This window comes from Myiozetetes cayanensis, unplaced genomic scaffold (genome assembly GCF_022539395.1).
Source record: "Myiozetetes cayanensis isolate MyiCay16 unplaced genomic scaffold, myiCay2020 scf27, whole genome shotgun sequence".
Lineage (NCBI taxonomy): Eukaryota > Metazoa > Chordata > Aves > Passeriformes > Tyrannidae > Myiozetetes > Myiozetetes cayanensis.
This window is the reverse complement of record NW_026087488.1, coordinates 2,131,361-2,146,018: the sequence shown is the minus strand read 5'-3', so window position 1 is coordinate 2,146,018 and position 14,658 is coordinate 2,131,361. Positions and strand designations below refer to the sequence as shown.

The 14,658-nt window shown below is 45.0% G+C and overlaps 1 protein-coding gene across 9 annotated transcripts in view; it reads right to left on the bottom strand.

The window, feature by feature from the left end:
* BCAS3 (BCAS3 microtubule associated cell migration factor) overlaps positions 1 to 14,658 on the bottom strand; it is a 302,017-nt gene that overhangs the window by 270,179 nt on the left and 17,180 nt on the right. For all 9 annotated transcript variants that reach the window (XR_007629761.1, XM_050321864.1, XM_050321866.1 and 6 more), the window contains exon 7: positions 10,796 to 10,868. Coding sequence is in view for 8 of the 9 variants with exons in the window: in XM_050321864.1 (XP_050177821.1) it covers positions 10,796 to 10,868 (73 nt within the window). In the remaining variant the exon portion in view is untranslated. The remainder of the gene's footprint in view (positions 1 to 10,795; positions 10,869 to 14,658) is intronic.

Genomic DNA, 14,658 nt, shown 5'->3' with positions numbered 1-14,658 from the left:
TCTCACTTTTATCATTTCAACATAAATAAAACTCTCCAGGCCATTTCTTAATAAAAAGGCTGAGCGGGAGAAAGCGCTGAGTGCTCCGATAGGGCCGGGGAAGGCGGTGGTGGAAACCATTCTGCAGGCCGAGCAGAGGCTTTGATGTGGCAGCTCCGTTCCACAACACCTTCTTCCCCCTCCAGGAACACATTAAAATGTTGGCTACTCCTGGGTCAAGGAACAGGAGGCAGCACGAGCTGCCAGCTGTGCAAACATCTCCTGAGCATTGGTAGAAGAGGGTGTTCCCCCTCGCCCATTTCTGCTTTATTTTACCCAGCCTGACACAATCCCTGCCACGGCACTCTCGGAGCTGCCCCAGAACTGCCTGTGCCTCCAGATCATGAACTGGTTCATACAGCATTGGGAACATCCAGTAAATGCACAGAAACACAACTGTCACAGGAATAACAGGGAAAAAAATGAGTTCTGACGTTTTGCCTACTTCAATTCTTCCCAAAATATACATTTTTCTAGGCACATACCCGGGCTAAGGACTAGAGGGTGCTATTTATTACTTCCAGCGCTTCAAAGGCTCTTCAAAAACACTTTTAAAACAGTGAAACAGTCCAATTCCTTTACATTAAATTCACTGCTGCTCCAAAACACAAAAAACCACGGCAAGGTCTAGGCACAAACTTCTTCAATTAAGTAATTTGTTACCTACAGCAAATGGAAGGGCACACAGACCCCGATTCCAAACCAGGAATCACAAAAGTTGACACAGATAAAATTCTATCAGCAGAATTGATCAGATCACTATTTCCACACCAGCCTGTGCTGAACTGTTCCATCTTTCCAAGTTATGGGTGATGATCCTGTCACTCAAATGATAACAATAATTATTATGATGCCACACCTTTCCTTTGGCTGATCATGGTAAGACCCTCCTAGCAAAGCTTTTTTCAACCACACTGGGTGAAAAGCAGTAATGGAGTCCAAGTGCCAATAACCAAGCAGCATCATGGAATCACAGAATTCCAGAAGGGTTTGAGCTTTAGAGGGCTTTAGAGCTCATCCAGTTCCTCCCCAGGGACACCACCTTCCACAGACCAGGGTGCTCCAAACCCCTGTCCAGCCTGGCCTGGGACGTGTAGCATGGACAGGGCAGCACCCTGAAAGGGAAGAAAAGCAAAATAAATCCAGAGGGCGGAGTTATTTAATTGTATATTGGGAAAAATCCCACCTGAACCTTTCCACTGGAAAGCTGAGGCACGATTTGATTTTGATCTTTGGAGTAATATTGTTAATATGTTGAGACCACAAAGGCAATGCTGTTCTCCTCAAGGGCCCTGAGGAAAGTTTGCTCAGATTAACAGATTTCAATACTAGAAGGACTTGACCATCTTCTCTTTCCAGGTCGTGCACAGAATGTCCCAGAAGCTCAAAGAAATGATTCTTTACCAAGCAACCCAATCTTGTCTTAAAAGACTTTGACCAACAATGGGCCCTCTATTTTTCTGCTGAGTTGTTCCAACATTTAGATCATTTTGTTTTTATGAAATCACTTCTTGGTGCGAGACAGAATTTGTACATATTCTGCTTTTTTGGCCTCTGTGTCTCTGTCAACAACACAGAAAAGCTCATTGCTTATCATTCAATTATCTTTTGTGTAAGCCACTAATAACCCAGAGCAATCCAGGCAATAACTAATGAAGTGAAAAGGACTTTTCAGCCTCAAGTTGTAAGGTTTGTTCCCCAGCCCTAGTACTTATTAAAAGTCCTCCTCTGAGCCCTCATCAGCGCTGCAATTCTCAACTTCTTTCTGAGGGTTGCCCACCAGAATGAAAACTTAAAAAGAGATCATAAATTCAACTATTCATTCCTTAAACACCACTGCAGAAGCTTTCAGTGGGACTTTCATTATCTAACAGGCTCTCTGCACCCCACCCTTGCACAACAAAAGCTTGAATTACTTACTCTGAAAGTCATTTTCTAATTCATGGTACTTAATAGATCCATTCCAAACCAGGAGACTTCTGAGAAAGTGCCACTTCCCCCAAAATGTGTGTGCACCAGAGAAATGCAAAGCAGCAGAGACGTTCTGAGTGCACCACAAATTGCAAAAAGCATGGAAACACTTATGCCTAAATAAGAAAAACCTGCACCAACCTTAGACACATGTTACTAAAATCTAATCCTTTGAATACAAGGCAGGGAATTATTTGATACAGCACTAAAATATTTGTGCTAAATACCAAGAGACACGAACTTCACCATTGCATCTCCCTCAAATCTGTTGATCAACTCTGTCAGCCCAGTAAAAAATGTTCCACTTCATCCCTCACTTCACCATTTCCATCGTCTCATGGGCACACAACAACAAGAGATTTGTGTACATATTGGTGTTACTGCAACAGGTACCACAAGGACAGCACCAGCAGTTCAAAGAGACAGTAAAAGGGGAATCCTTAAAGACATTAAAACACTCAGAAACCTCCACAATCACTCTTGTTCTGGCAGCTCCTCCCACTCCGGCATTCCCAGCACTCGTGTTCTCTGCCCGTAACATTCCCCACTCTCATCATCATCAGAAGAGACTCTGAGGGGGGTTTTTTGGGGGTTGTTATTGAATTCCCAGCTGCATGGAGCTGCTCACAGCCCCCCAGCAGCCCCTCCCCACCCGTGGGTCCCGCTGCATCCCGTGGCGTTCCCGGTGCTGGAGCGCAACACACAGCACAAGCTGCCTCTTCAGCTGCGGCCTTTGCAGGGAGACCAGAGCGTGACACACTTTCCACTTCAGTGAGACACACCACATGTTCCAAAGCAGAGCTGTCCCATCACATTTCCAGTGAGTTAATAGAGGCAGATCAGCGGCGTCCCCGGAGATTTGTTCCCCTACAAGGTTTACTTGACCGTGGCCATCAGCGAGGGGACGTACAGCTGGAGTTCCACTTGCAGATCACAGTCACCTCTTCTGGTATATTCTGGAGTAGATTTTGCTTGTGTGAAACCAAACAGTGCTTTTATATCCAACTTACAAACCTGCACTGGCTGCCCTTGATTGATCTACGAACGTACACAATGCTGGAGAAATTTCTGTAAATCTTCAAGGACAAGACTGCATTTATCATACCTCTATCAAAGGCCACCATTTCTATGACCAGCTGCATGATTTCCATGATTAAGCTACAACCTGGCAGATGTTTCCCCCCAAAACCACAAAACCAAGTAAATTTAAAGAGTTGCCTTGCCCTTCTCTAGTGTCAAATGCAGCAGAATTCACCACTGGAATTAATGCAATCAGTGAAGTAATTTGTACTGCAGTAACAGCCACAAAGACCTCCAACACCACCAAGATGGACCCAAATCAACAACGTAGCAATCTCTGCATCTCAACAGCCAGATGTCACAGCTCAATAGGAAAAGGTTGGAATTCTGGGGGCAAAACTCCGAGGGCAAACTGATGGTGAAACAGCTCAGCTCCAGCCAAACTCCACCATGCACATGTAGAACCCAAGCAGAGAACCCTGTGGAGCCACAGCCAGAGCCAGGTTTTATAAACTGCCAGTGTTTGTAACACTGCAAATCAACACCAAAGCTCTTCTGCTTTATTTTGAGGTTTTTTAACGGGCAGCATCTTCTGACCAGGAGACAGGACAGGTAATACAGATGGCAGCTGATTAACACAGCACACAGCCAATTAATTGTCTAATTTGAGGCGTGTTCCCCTGCAGCCCATGCACACTAAAAGGTCCCAGCCTGTCTGTGGGTGAACACTTCAATGATCAGCCCTGAAAGGGCTTTACCTGCCACTGTTAACACGGCAAAAGCACTCCCAGGGACCAAACACCCCATCCTGTTGCTTCTTGTAACAAATTTCTCTGGGTTTCAGCTTTGCTTTTCCCTGCCTGTGCTTCCCCCTGTGATTCACGGGGCTGACAGGCCTGCTGGCACCTCCTCCCCTGCCCTGCCATGCCATCAGCACCAACAAAGGCCACGCTAAGCCGGCGGCTCCACCGCGCCGTCCCAAGCCCCGCATCAACCGCTCCGGGGGCTCAGCACTAAGCACAGAACCCTTGTCCCAACCTGTTCTACCTCAAATGTGTTTGCCCTCGGTGTCCTTAACGGCCCAGGGAACTCCTGGGCTTGTGCAACACTTCATCACCTCCGAATTAAGCGGGCTCTGCCTCGGGTTGCATGGCAGGGATCATGAGAAGGCATCTGTCAGCTGCTGAGGGCTCTGCTAAACCCTCATTGTTTCGATGCTAGAATAGGGCTCAGGTTACCATTCTGGGGCAGCCTGAAACCAATCCCGTTTCCAAGAAATAATTAGAGGGTTTTAGGGGTGCGTAGGAACCGAAGCTGAGCAGAAATGAGCTCAGAGCCGATGGGCAAAGCACAAAAGTGCCGTGAACAACAAAGCTTCGAGGTTGTGGTGGCACCAGGCAGGTCCCATTTACCCCCAGTGCCCATTAATTACATGTTCTTCTGTCTTGCTTTGCTTCCTGACTCCACATGGAGCACGTTCAACAGAGCTCTCACCATAAATGAACTCAGCGAAAGCTCTGGAATTATGAAATGGTACCTGAATATAATTCCTCTGAACATGGAGCCCCCTGGGCAGCAAAAGGAATATCCTGCTTTTCCTTCAGCTGCCCTTGAAGCTGAAACCCCCCCCAAATGGCTTAACACCAAAGACAGCAAGAGTTGATGCTGCAGCCTTTCTCTCAGTGAAGCCACATCCTCTACTGGAGAACCCTTCATTAAATTTGGAGTAATTTAATAGTTAAATGTGGCTGATATTCCCAGGAGGAATTACAATTGCCAAGGAAAGGCACACAGAAATACTGCAATCACAGTCACCCAACAGAGTGATGCTGCAGTGTGAGATACAGCCCTTCAAACTGGGCAGGTAAAACTGATTAAAACATCCAGTGTCACTGTGTTAATGCCTCCTCTGTAAAATGGGATCATTACACAGCACAAACATCACATTAATAATTTAAGTCACAATTCATTTTAAAATCAAGTTTGCAAGAAACCACCCAAAAATGCATAAGGGGTCTCCTCAGGTGACATTCTGAATGTATTACCTGGTCAGCATTTAAAGAAAGAAGGGATTAAGGAAGATAATTTTTAAGCATACGCCTTACAGCTTTTTTATGAAGCAGGAGCCTTCTAAATTTCTATTCTGAATTACTGAAGAAACATGTACCGAGTTCTGCATTTAAATTTAGAATTTTAAAGCTACTAAAATATATTCCTTGTGCTTAAAAAAAAAACAAAACAAAACCATAAACCCACAGAACTAAAGAAGAAGAATAAAGATATCAGATTTTAATGGATTCCATTTATTATGTTTTAATTGATTTTTTCCCTGCTTTAAGGTTTAAAAGGACCTGCTCCACGTGTGAATGGCTGAGCTCAGCAAACTCCCCATACGTTTTCTCTGTGCATGAAACATTTCTGAAGGAAAGAAGAAGGACAAAAAGGATTCAGAGAGCCCAAGGTAAGAGAGAAAATGGCATTTAGTAAGAGGTGCAAAGTTCAAATACTGTCAAGTTGTATGGAGTTCCTCAAGTGGCAGCAGTTGTGGAACCATTCAGATACAAGGGGTGGAAGCTGAAGCAGTTTGCAATCAGCTGCTCCAACCACCAGCAAGAAGTGACAGCCCTAATTTAGGAAAAAACAAAACAAAACAAAACAGCAGATTAAGCAGCATCATCTATGGATCGACTGGTCTCTGATGGTGTTGGTGTCCTCAGGAAAAATAAATAAAAAAAAAAAAAAAAAACAAAAAAAAAAACTAGAACTTAAATCATCCTGAAATTGCCGGTTCGCAAAGTGCTTTAAATCCTCGCTGCGATCCCTAACGCAGAAACAACCCTCAAACGCACCAGCAAACCTAATCCCTGACTCTGTCACCGTGATTTATAACAGCCCCTTTCCAAGGCACACACAAAAACACCCAGATGCAAACAATTACTCTATTTTTGTAGGCAACAAGTGAGGTGGGTGGCAGCTGAGAAATTTGGAGAAACCCTGTCACAATATTCCGTTTTTCCCTCCAGCAAAGCCTCAGCGCACACAACAAACAAGGGGCCGCCACATCAGAGGCTCTGCAGGGCCTGAAGGGCCGCTTTGATTCCGGCCCCGCAGGCATCAGCGGGGACGTAATGAGGGTAAAAAGTTCACCCACAGCTCCAAGTCTACAGCCCTGCCAGAAAGACATTTCCTCTCCCCTTCCCTGGTTCCTACTGTACCCTCCCCGAGAGGCTGATTGGAAACACGTTGATCTTGGTGGAGTTTGTGCCTCTCCTAATTAACTTTACGGCGTTTACGGTGTTCAGTAATTTGGAGGGGAGTTCCAGGCAGCCCTGGGAGGAGCAGCAGCTCCTGGAATGGTGCTGTGAGTTATCTTTGCCCCGTGGTGCTGCTTTCTGATTTCAGGGAATTCCTGGGGGAAGGTTTGAGCTCCAGCTGGTTGGGTCTGGACGGGCATTTCCCCTCCTCGCCGTCCCCTCTCGGATCATCGCGCGCACCAGGGGGCTGGAACAGCGAGGAAATGGAACTGTGCCTCAGCTCAGACAGCTCCTCACCATCCCAAGGATCGCTTGGAAAGGGGTTATCTTTTTACAGCTCGATAAATCAAAGCCTGAGAAGGTCAAAACCACCCATAGTTCTCACCAACTGGTCAAAGTTTGACCCCAAATACTCATTTTCTTCCAGTTTTGATCCAAGATTAGCAGTTTATTATAGTTCAAAGGTTATTTCTTCCTCTAGTTCACTCAGGCAAACATTTGGTGTAGCAGAGGAACACCAGAACTTTCCTACCCTGGGTATTTACACATGCAAACACCACCTTATTCCTTTCAAGCTGCATCTCCTGGCACTTGGAACTGTGAGAAAACTCACAGAATTACCAGTAAACATCACTTCAACATCACAATACCAGCTGAAGTTTATTATAATTACAGAAACAACTTCCGAGAAAAAAAAAAAAAATCCTGGGATCTGAAGAGCTCTTTTTCAGATGAAGAACATTCCCTCTATAGCACACAGCAATCCCATCCAGCATCACTACAAGTAAATTAAACTACTTTACTCAGGGGTTGCACCTCTCGGGATCTTCAAAGCTACCACACAACCTGCTTAGGAGCTGAGTTTTCCTACAAGGATGACGTTTCTCACGTGCTGGAAGGGAAGGAAACCTTTGCAAGGCAGCTGACACGACCACTCCCTGCAGTCCAGGATTCCTTAGGGTTTTCCAGCAGCACAAGAGCCTTTGGGACTCAATCCCCCGAAGGTGACAGAGCTGAGGGAGCTTTGCCCAGCTTTAAAAGGTTCTACTGTAGTTTTTTCAGACCAAACCCAATCAAGTTTGCTCCCTAGAATAATTTTCAACTCACATTGCTGAGCTGCAGTTGGGTTAAGGTTAGCAGGATTTAATCTGCAGTAGCCACGTGAATAAAACACGCTTCCTGAAAATCTGCTGCCAATTGATTTGCCTTGTAAACAGATCAGCAGGGGAAAAAAAAAAATGCTGGCTAGCCAAAGTTATACATTTTGTTTGCTCCAGCTACTCCTCCTTCTTTAATTTACCCTAATTTCCTCTCTCCTCCCATGATTAAAAAAGATTACCTCTTGCTTCTCATGCCCTTAAGTGACCTCCATCCAATTCTTCAAGCCATCCAAAATTTTCCATCACTTGACACCATTAAATTAATGCTTCTTTCTAAAAATACATGCTGGAAAGCCAAGAGGCTGCACCCTGGACTCCTGACTGAGCTCCACAAGGTCTGCTGGCCCCAAACTCTGGCTTTTTAATCTTCTGCCACTCATTGCTCAACCAGCTACACCTGCATCCTCACCTGATCAAAGCCCTGGCACAGGATGCCCAGAGAAGCTGGGGCTGCCCCTGCACCCCTGGAAGTGTCCAAGGCCAGCCTGGGCAGGGTTTGGAGCATCCTGGGCTATGGGAGGTGTCCCTGCCCAGGGCAGGGGCTTGGAATTACAAGACCTTTAAGGTCCCCTCCAAGCCAAACCAGTCTGGGGTTCTGTGATTCCATGACCACTTCAAGGGGATCTTCAGGATATTTTTTCCCTGTCTCCTGCTGAGCAATTCATTAAGAGAAGATGAAACATTCCTATCAGGAATGCAGGGGTCAGGACAAAGCACTTGTAGGACTTTGCCCTCCTTTTGTTTTGCTCTGGGTGGGCAACAGAATCAAACATCCCAGGGAGGAGTGAGGGCACAGCTCAGGGCTGAAGTGAACCTGAGAACTTCCATCCTCTGGGCTCACTCCCACCCTCACCCTACAACTCACTCAGCTGCACTTTGCAGTTCTGTGAGCAGCTGTTTGGAACCAGGTGACTGAAATCATCTGTGCAATTAAAAAAAAAAAAAAAAGGAGTATTATTTGATACTTGGATTATTTCTGCCATCCCCTTTTCCCTCATGGGCCTGGTTTGCATTTCCTTCCAGGAATTCTGTCCCCTCTCTGGGATAAACTGCTCAGCTCATGGGGAAAACCAAAAGAAAATTTAAGGGGAAAAAAAAAAAAACCAACCAAACCTTTAGAGCAGAGACAGAGTTTGGTAACACATAATTAAGCATGATGGGGTAAACACTTGAGTCATCAGGTTTAAAGTATTTCAAATGTTCTGTGCTCAGGAGAGGTGGTTTCCTACATAAGACACTGCAGTTACTCAGCTCTCTCTTCCCTGCTCCTCCACACACTTTTATTTCCCTCCTGCCATGGGCACTTCTATCTTTTTTCAGCTTTCTTGTTCCCTGCATCATCTACTGGAAGGCAGATCTGCACTCACTCAAACCATCACTTATTTCTTAATAATCCGAAATAAATCAAAATTATCCTGCCCAGCTTCCCTTTAAGCTTCTCCCTCAGCTAAAACAAAGCATTTACTTAAATTAAAGGTACCAGTGCATTTACATTTGAGCACAACAAAAAGCACATTTAATGTACTTGGAGCATATCTGGTGTGTCTGAAGGTGTTTTTACAGATCCAGTGCGTTCCACACTGTGGCTCCAACAACCCATATGAGGGAAAACAGGAATATCTTAATATTTCACCACCTAGAAAATTCATTAATGTGCACCAAAGCCCCCCAGCTCATTGTGTGTGTGTGTAAAGATGTTTGCTTTATCACCAGGAAGCAGCAGACAGGTCTGCACAAACCTCCCCAGAACCAAAACTCGTGCACATGTTCCTTCCACTTCGGTTTTGCTCCAATTTGCAAATCTTGTAATCTAAGCCCGGAGTTGACTGAACCAACCTCCAAACCAGCCAAAAAACACAGTCTGGTTCCCATTTCTGTGTCAGGACTGCAGCCTTTCTAGGGGTTGGGAAAAACTATTGTTTAGAGAAGATTACAGAGTGAATCAGGGGCTGGGTGGGGTTGGAAGGGGAGTTTTAAAGACCCTCCAGTTCAAACCCCCAGCCAGACACTGCAGGGGTTTCACTGGATGCAAAACCTGGCTTGGAAAATGCAAAAGTGTGGGGAGCAAAAGCCAGTCCCAAACACAGGCACGAGGCTGAAGTTCCACCTTGTCGATAAGTACAGCGAGAACAGACCAAAAAATAATAAAAAAAAATCCATTGTCAGCAAATTCCTCTGGAAATTAATAACAGGTAACAAGCAGGGCTCCCAAAAACAACTTGCAGTAAATACAGAGAGAGACCAGTAAATACAGAGAGGTGTTTCAGGGTTTTCTTTCTGTTGAAGGTTTCTCACCAAGAGAACCAACCCAAACCTATCCATCCATTCTGAAAACAGATGAGGGTGTTTTTTTTTGTAGAAAAGCAGAAACCACCCATAATCTTTGAATTATTTTCCATTAACTAAAGGAACACAATAATACAATTATTAACTAAAGGAATACAGTAATAGTGAAAATAATGACCCTTACAGCTTGTCCTTTTATGAGGCACCTCAGCTTCTAAAAGAAGGATGTGAAGGAAGGTTTTTTCCAACCTGCTGTGGCTTTTAATTTAAACACTGAAATCAGGTAACAAGAATATTGGAGTTAAACACAGAAATAAAGCAGAGAAATGTGAAGGTTTGACAGTCTTCCTCCACACCCAGAGTGATTAAATTCTTAATTGAAAAAGGTGTGGCCCAGAATTAGTCTTACAACTGTAAGAAGATTTGCTTCAGCTGTTCAGCCTTTGAATGGCTGTGTAGAGGATTACCCCTGAAAAGCAAATATTTTCCTGTAGGTAGAGACATAAATCCTGTGCATTGTCTGAACTGAGGCATCAAACAGTCATAAAATATCTTCAAGGGCCTCTTCTAAAGAGGAGAGATTCAACAGCACTGGCCAGAGAGAGGCTGTGAACTCGTTTTTCTAACTCAAGGAAGTAGATTTTACACATATTTTGCTAATAAACAGTGCGTGGCTGTAACAATGAAATTACCTGGTGCTTGTAGTCCATGTGACTGCTGCTTGAAAGCATCTTTTAATTACTTTTTAAGACACAAAGATTGCTTTAGACGCTTCCCAATAGTAATTCTGACCAGGATTAATGTCAGGAAAGGTTAATCATCGAATTGTGGTTACACTGAGAATACAATAAACCTAAAATACCCCTTTCTTTATTTTATATCTCTTTTTTATTCCTTTCCAAAAGCTCAGATCGTAGGAAAGCCCACACTGACACACTGAAAGGAAGTTTAAAACCACATCCCAGTGTCATCCCACGAGCATAAAAAGGAAGGGAGCTCTAGAGATGTCATTTCCCAGGGCTTTTAGCTGCTGTTCCAGTTTTAGAGGTGACTTTATATCCTTACCCAGAGGATCCGATGCTTTTGCACACACCAAGCAGGGGCCGCTTCTCCGAGAAATTATCACATTTCTGGGCACCTGGGAAGAGGGAAAACCAACAGTGAGACAGAGCAAAGCACCCCGTGCTGGGGGTGTCACCTTCCCAGGCACAGGTGGGGGCCAAACCTCTGAATATCCGACACCAAACTCCCAGATCAGGGACAGAAACACAAATGCAGAGTCACGGACGCCGAAGAACTGGCAGAGATGGGATGGGATAAAAACCCCAGCAGCAAAACCTGGCCAGGGCTGGGGAGTTGTTTGGGTTCCTTCGGTGGGGGTTAAGGATTCTGTAAGTTTAGTGGGGGATATTTGCTCACTTTGCATTGTTTTATGAAGGACTGTCCGGGCTGAGGTGTCACCAGCTCTGGGAGGGTCTCACACCTCCGTTTCCAGCTGGTTCTGCTGAGGTGCCAGTGGAGGAAAGAGTGCCAGCCCCGAGAGAAACCACTTCTCCCTCCAGCCCCTGCCCCAGGAAACACCAGGTTAAACCCAAACCAGTCTGAATCCAAACCAGCTCCACCACCAAGAGATGTGAGGCTTTAAGAGAGAAACCTCCAGCGAGATTGAGGCGTCTCGCAGGGAAAGCCCAACTCTAACACCAGTGGTTTCCCCACAGCCCCAGTTTGTTCTAACTCAGCTGCTGGGACAGTTTTCCCAGCCCTGGGATCCTCTCCCAGCCCACTGGCACCAGGGCTGGAAAGAAAAGCAGCCCTGGGTGCCCCCAGGCTCAGTCACACCTTCCCCCAGCACGGCCAGACTGTTAAAGACGCCACACTTCTCCAAACGGGGGTTTAAGAGTTTGGAGAGCTTTGCTTTTACTGCTGCACAAACAGAAATAAAACTGAAACTGAGCCGAAAAAAAAAAGAAAAATCTCACTTCTGCCTGTGAACAGTTTTACTGAATTCCAGGGCATGTTCCTACCCAACTCAAACAGCAGAATAACAACCAACAGCACCACTGCTGAATTTCCTCCGTCTTCTTTCAACCTCTGCCTTTTTCATTATCTCTCTATAGGTCTGTGTGTGTGTGGTGAACAATGGAATTTCATTTTTTTCCCCTCCCTTTGATCTCTAAAGAATACCAGTGATACAGTCTGCTGAAGGCTCAATTCCCAAATACTGTGGCACAGCACTAAATCATTTGTTCAGAAGGGCACAACAATTAACAATATACATTTTCACATAACAGACTCTGTTAATTATTAATAACTCCGGTACATGCACTTAATTTGTAACAAACACTGTTCAGTCCCCTCATCTGCAGGAGGAGAAGTCTTCCCTCCCACACATTGGGGTATTTAGAAAGTCAAGTGGGCCCCATCAATAACTCCACCATCAACAATAGCTTTGCAAGCAGCCTAAAACAGCCAGATGTATTTTCCTTTTTATTCCTATTATTCCAAGGCCTTTCGTGAGTCAAACCTGTCCTGTATGTACTGACCTGTAAATTGATATATGAAACACGCAGTCTTCTTAAAATCTGGCAACCCATTTGTTCCCTCCAGTGCAGGGAACACACGAACTGCGTTTGTTCTGTTCCCTCAGCCAGGGGGAAATGCTGAGTACCACGAGTTCTCACACCCATTTAAGTGGAGCCAGGATTTCACCTGAAGTATTTAACTCTCCTTTTTTTTTTTTTATAGGGTTTAATTTAAGATTTATTAGAGACACGAATTCTTATGTTTCTTTATGGTCTAGTTCTCAGTTTAACAGCAAGGCAGGGGAAGGAAGCTGGTGGGGAATGCCAGTTTTAATCCCCACAGATGTGCAAAATTTCTACAATAGGTGCTTCGACTTCTCATTTCAGTCTGTAATGACCAAGGCCTTCATTTAAAAAAAGAAAAATAAAATAAAAAAATCCATTTTTTCCTCCAAATACCTTCAGAATGTAAATATTAATACCGTGGAAAAGGCTCATTACGGTGAGGGCTCCAAATCAGGTTAAGAGCTGCCCCGTTCACGGGATTGCAGAGTGCCACGTGCTGGGCTCTGTGCTGCCTAATGGAGGCAGTTCTGTGGTGGGATTTAATCCTCCAAGTTGTGGGGGATTAATTCTCATTTGCCAAATTGTGTTTATTTGCATGTGTGATGCGCTGACGCTGCACACACCTGCTGCACACACAGTGTTTAACGAAATGCAGGGGGATGATGGAAATGAAAAGCAGCTCCCTAAATCCCCCCAAATACAAAAAGTATTGAAATCCTGTTGCAAAGTCTTTTTCTTAAACTCCTTTTATTCTAAATCCTTTTAATTCTGTCATATAACACTGCAGCATTTATAAAATGCGGAAAATCCTGACAAATCACACAATTAAAGTAATGAAAACTGCCCTTCCTGCCAACGAGGCACCACCTTATCTACAGCTCCATTTAGCTAAATGATGTATGTTTGGGTTTTTTTTTTAAATGTAACTTCAGTTAGGAGACTTAAAATTGAAAAAAAAAAAAAAAAAACCCAAAAAAAAACACCACAAAACCCCACATCTGTGGCTAAAGGAAATGTCATACAAATCAACATTTAGAACTTTATGAAGTCAAAAGGTTATCCACACGTAAGCTCAAAGCAGCTTAAGCACTGTCCTGATGGAACTGTGAACAGAGATGTCGGGGCCCACCGAGGCCTCCCAATAATGCCAATAATGAGAGGAACAACAGCAGCATCACATCTTTGTGCAGAACAAAAATGGGCCCCCAGTGATTTCCACAGGAACTCCAAAGCTGCTCCAAGCTGTGAAAATGAGCCCCGTTTCCCATGAGGAAGAACTGGCTGCATTTCACACCCCTGACCTATTTACCAGCGGCGTATTTGCACCCTGGACTGTGTTTCCCTGGTCTGTGATTCCACTGACCGGTCCCATCACAGCCATTTCACAATGCAGAGCATCTCCTGGCTGAATAAACCCCCCTATTTCCACCCAGCCCTTGCCCATCACGCTGATGTGGTCCTGCCCCCCACGAGAGCAGCAGCCAAGGGGGGAAAATGCACGAGGCCACAGGGCTGGAATTCCCTCTGGATGTTATTTTACAACCCTGTGCTCCAAAATCCTCCCCTGTAATATCTGTGGGAGCCTTACTTGCTGCGCTGGGCAATTCCATCCTGTAATTTCCATCATCCAGGGACATTCATTATCCCAGAACAAGCCACAGAACACACAGACTCGAACACCTGCAGGACCCACCTCCACCAACCCAACCCTTGGTCCCAAGTGCTGCTTGTTCAGCTTTGCAGGGCCAGACAGAGCCTGGAATTACCTTGGCCTTGGGGGATCCCAAACCACTGAGCCACCCACGAGGCTGAACAGGCACAAACCCCACATCTGCCTCCCCTCTTTAGAGAACAACCTCAATATTCCAGCTCTGTGATCGTACCTGCACAGAAACCTGAGTCAGCTCGGGAGGCTCAAATCCTGTGGTACCAACATCAAAGATGGGAGCAGTGCAGAGCAGCAATAAATCTGCTGCAAAACTGCAACTTTCAACAGTTTCCAGTACCTCTGATTTCTTTTATTTCCTTTCTTGTTTGCTTTTTCCCTCCCCTTATCAGTCAATTTGACTAAACAGTCAAATTCACTGGGAGATGTGGGGCTATAATACCATCTCCCTGCAAGCAGCATAATCTAGAAAATGGCAATAAATTAATTCAGCTGGCTGGGGGAATTGATTTTCATAATGCTGAGACGTGGAAATAGGTTTTACAGACAGTGACTGATCTAAAGTCCATCACACAGGCCTGTCACCATGCCCCTCTCACCAGGAATTCCCACACACAACGCTGCTCCTGCAGCTTTCCAAGCTCCTTGATTGATTTTTAACTGTGCAGCTCTGC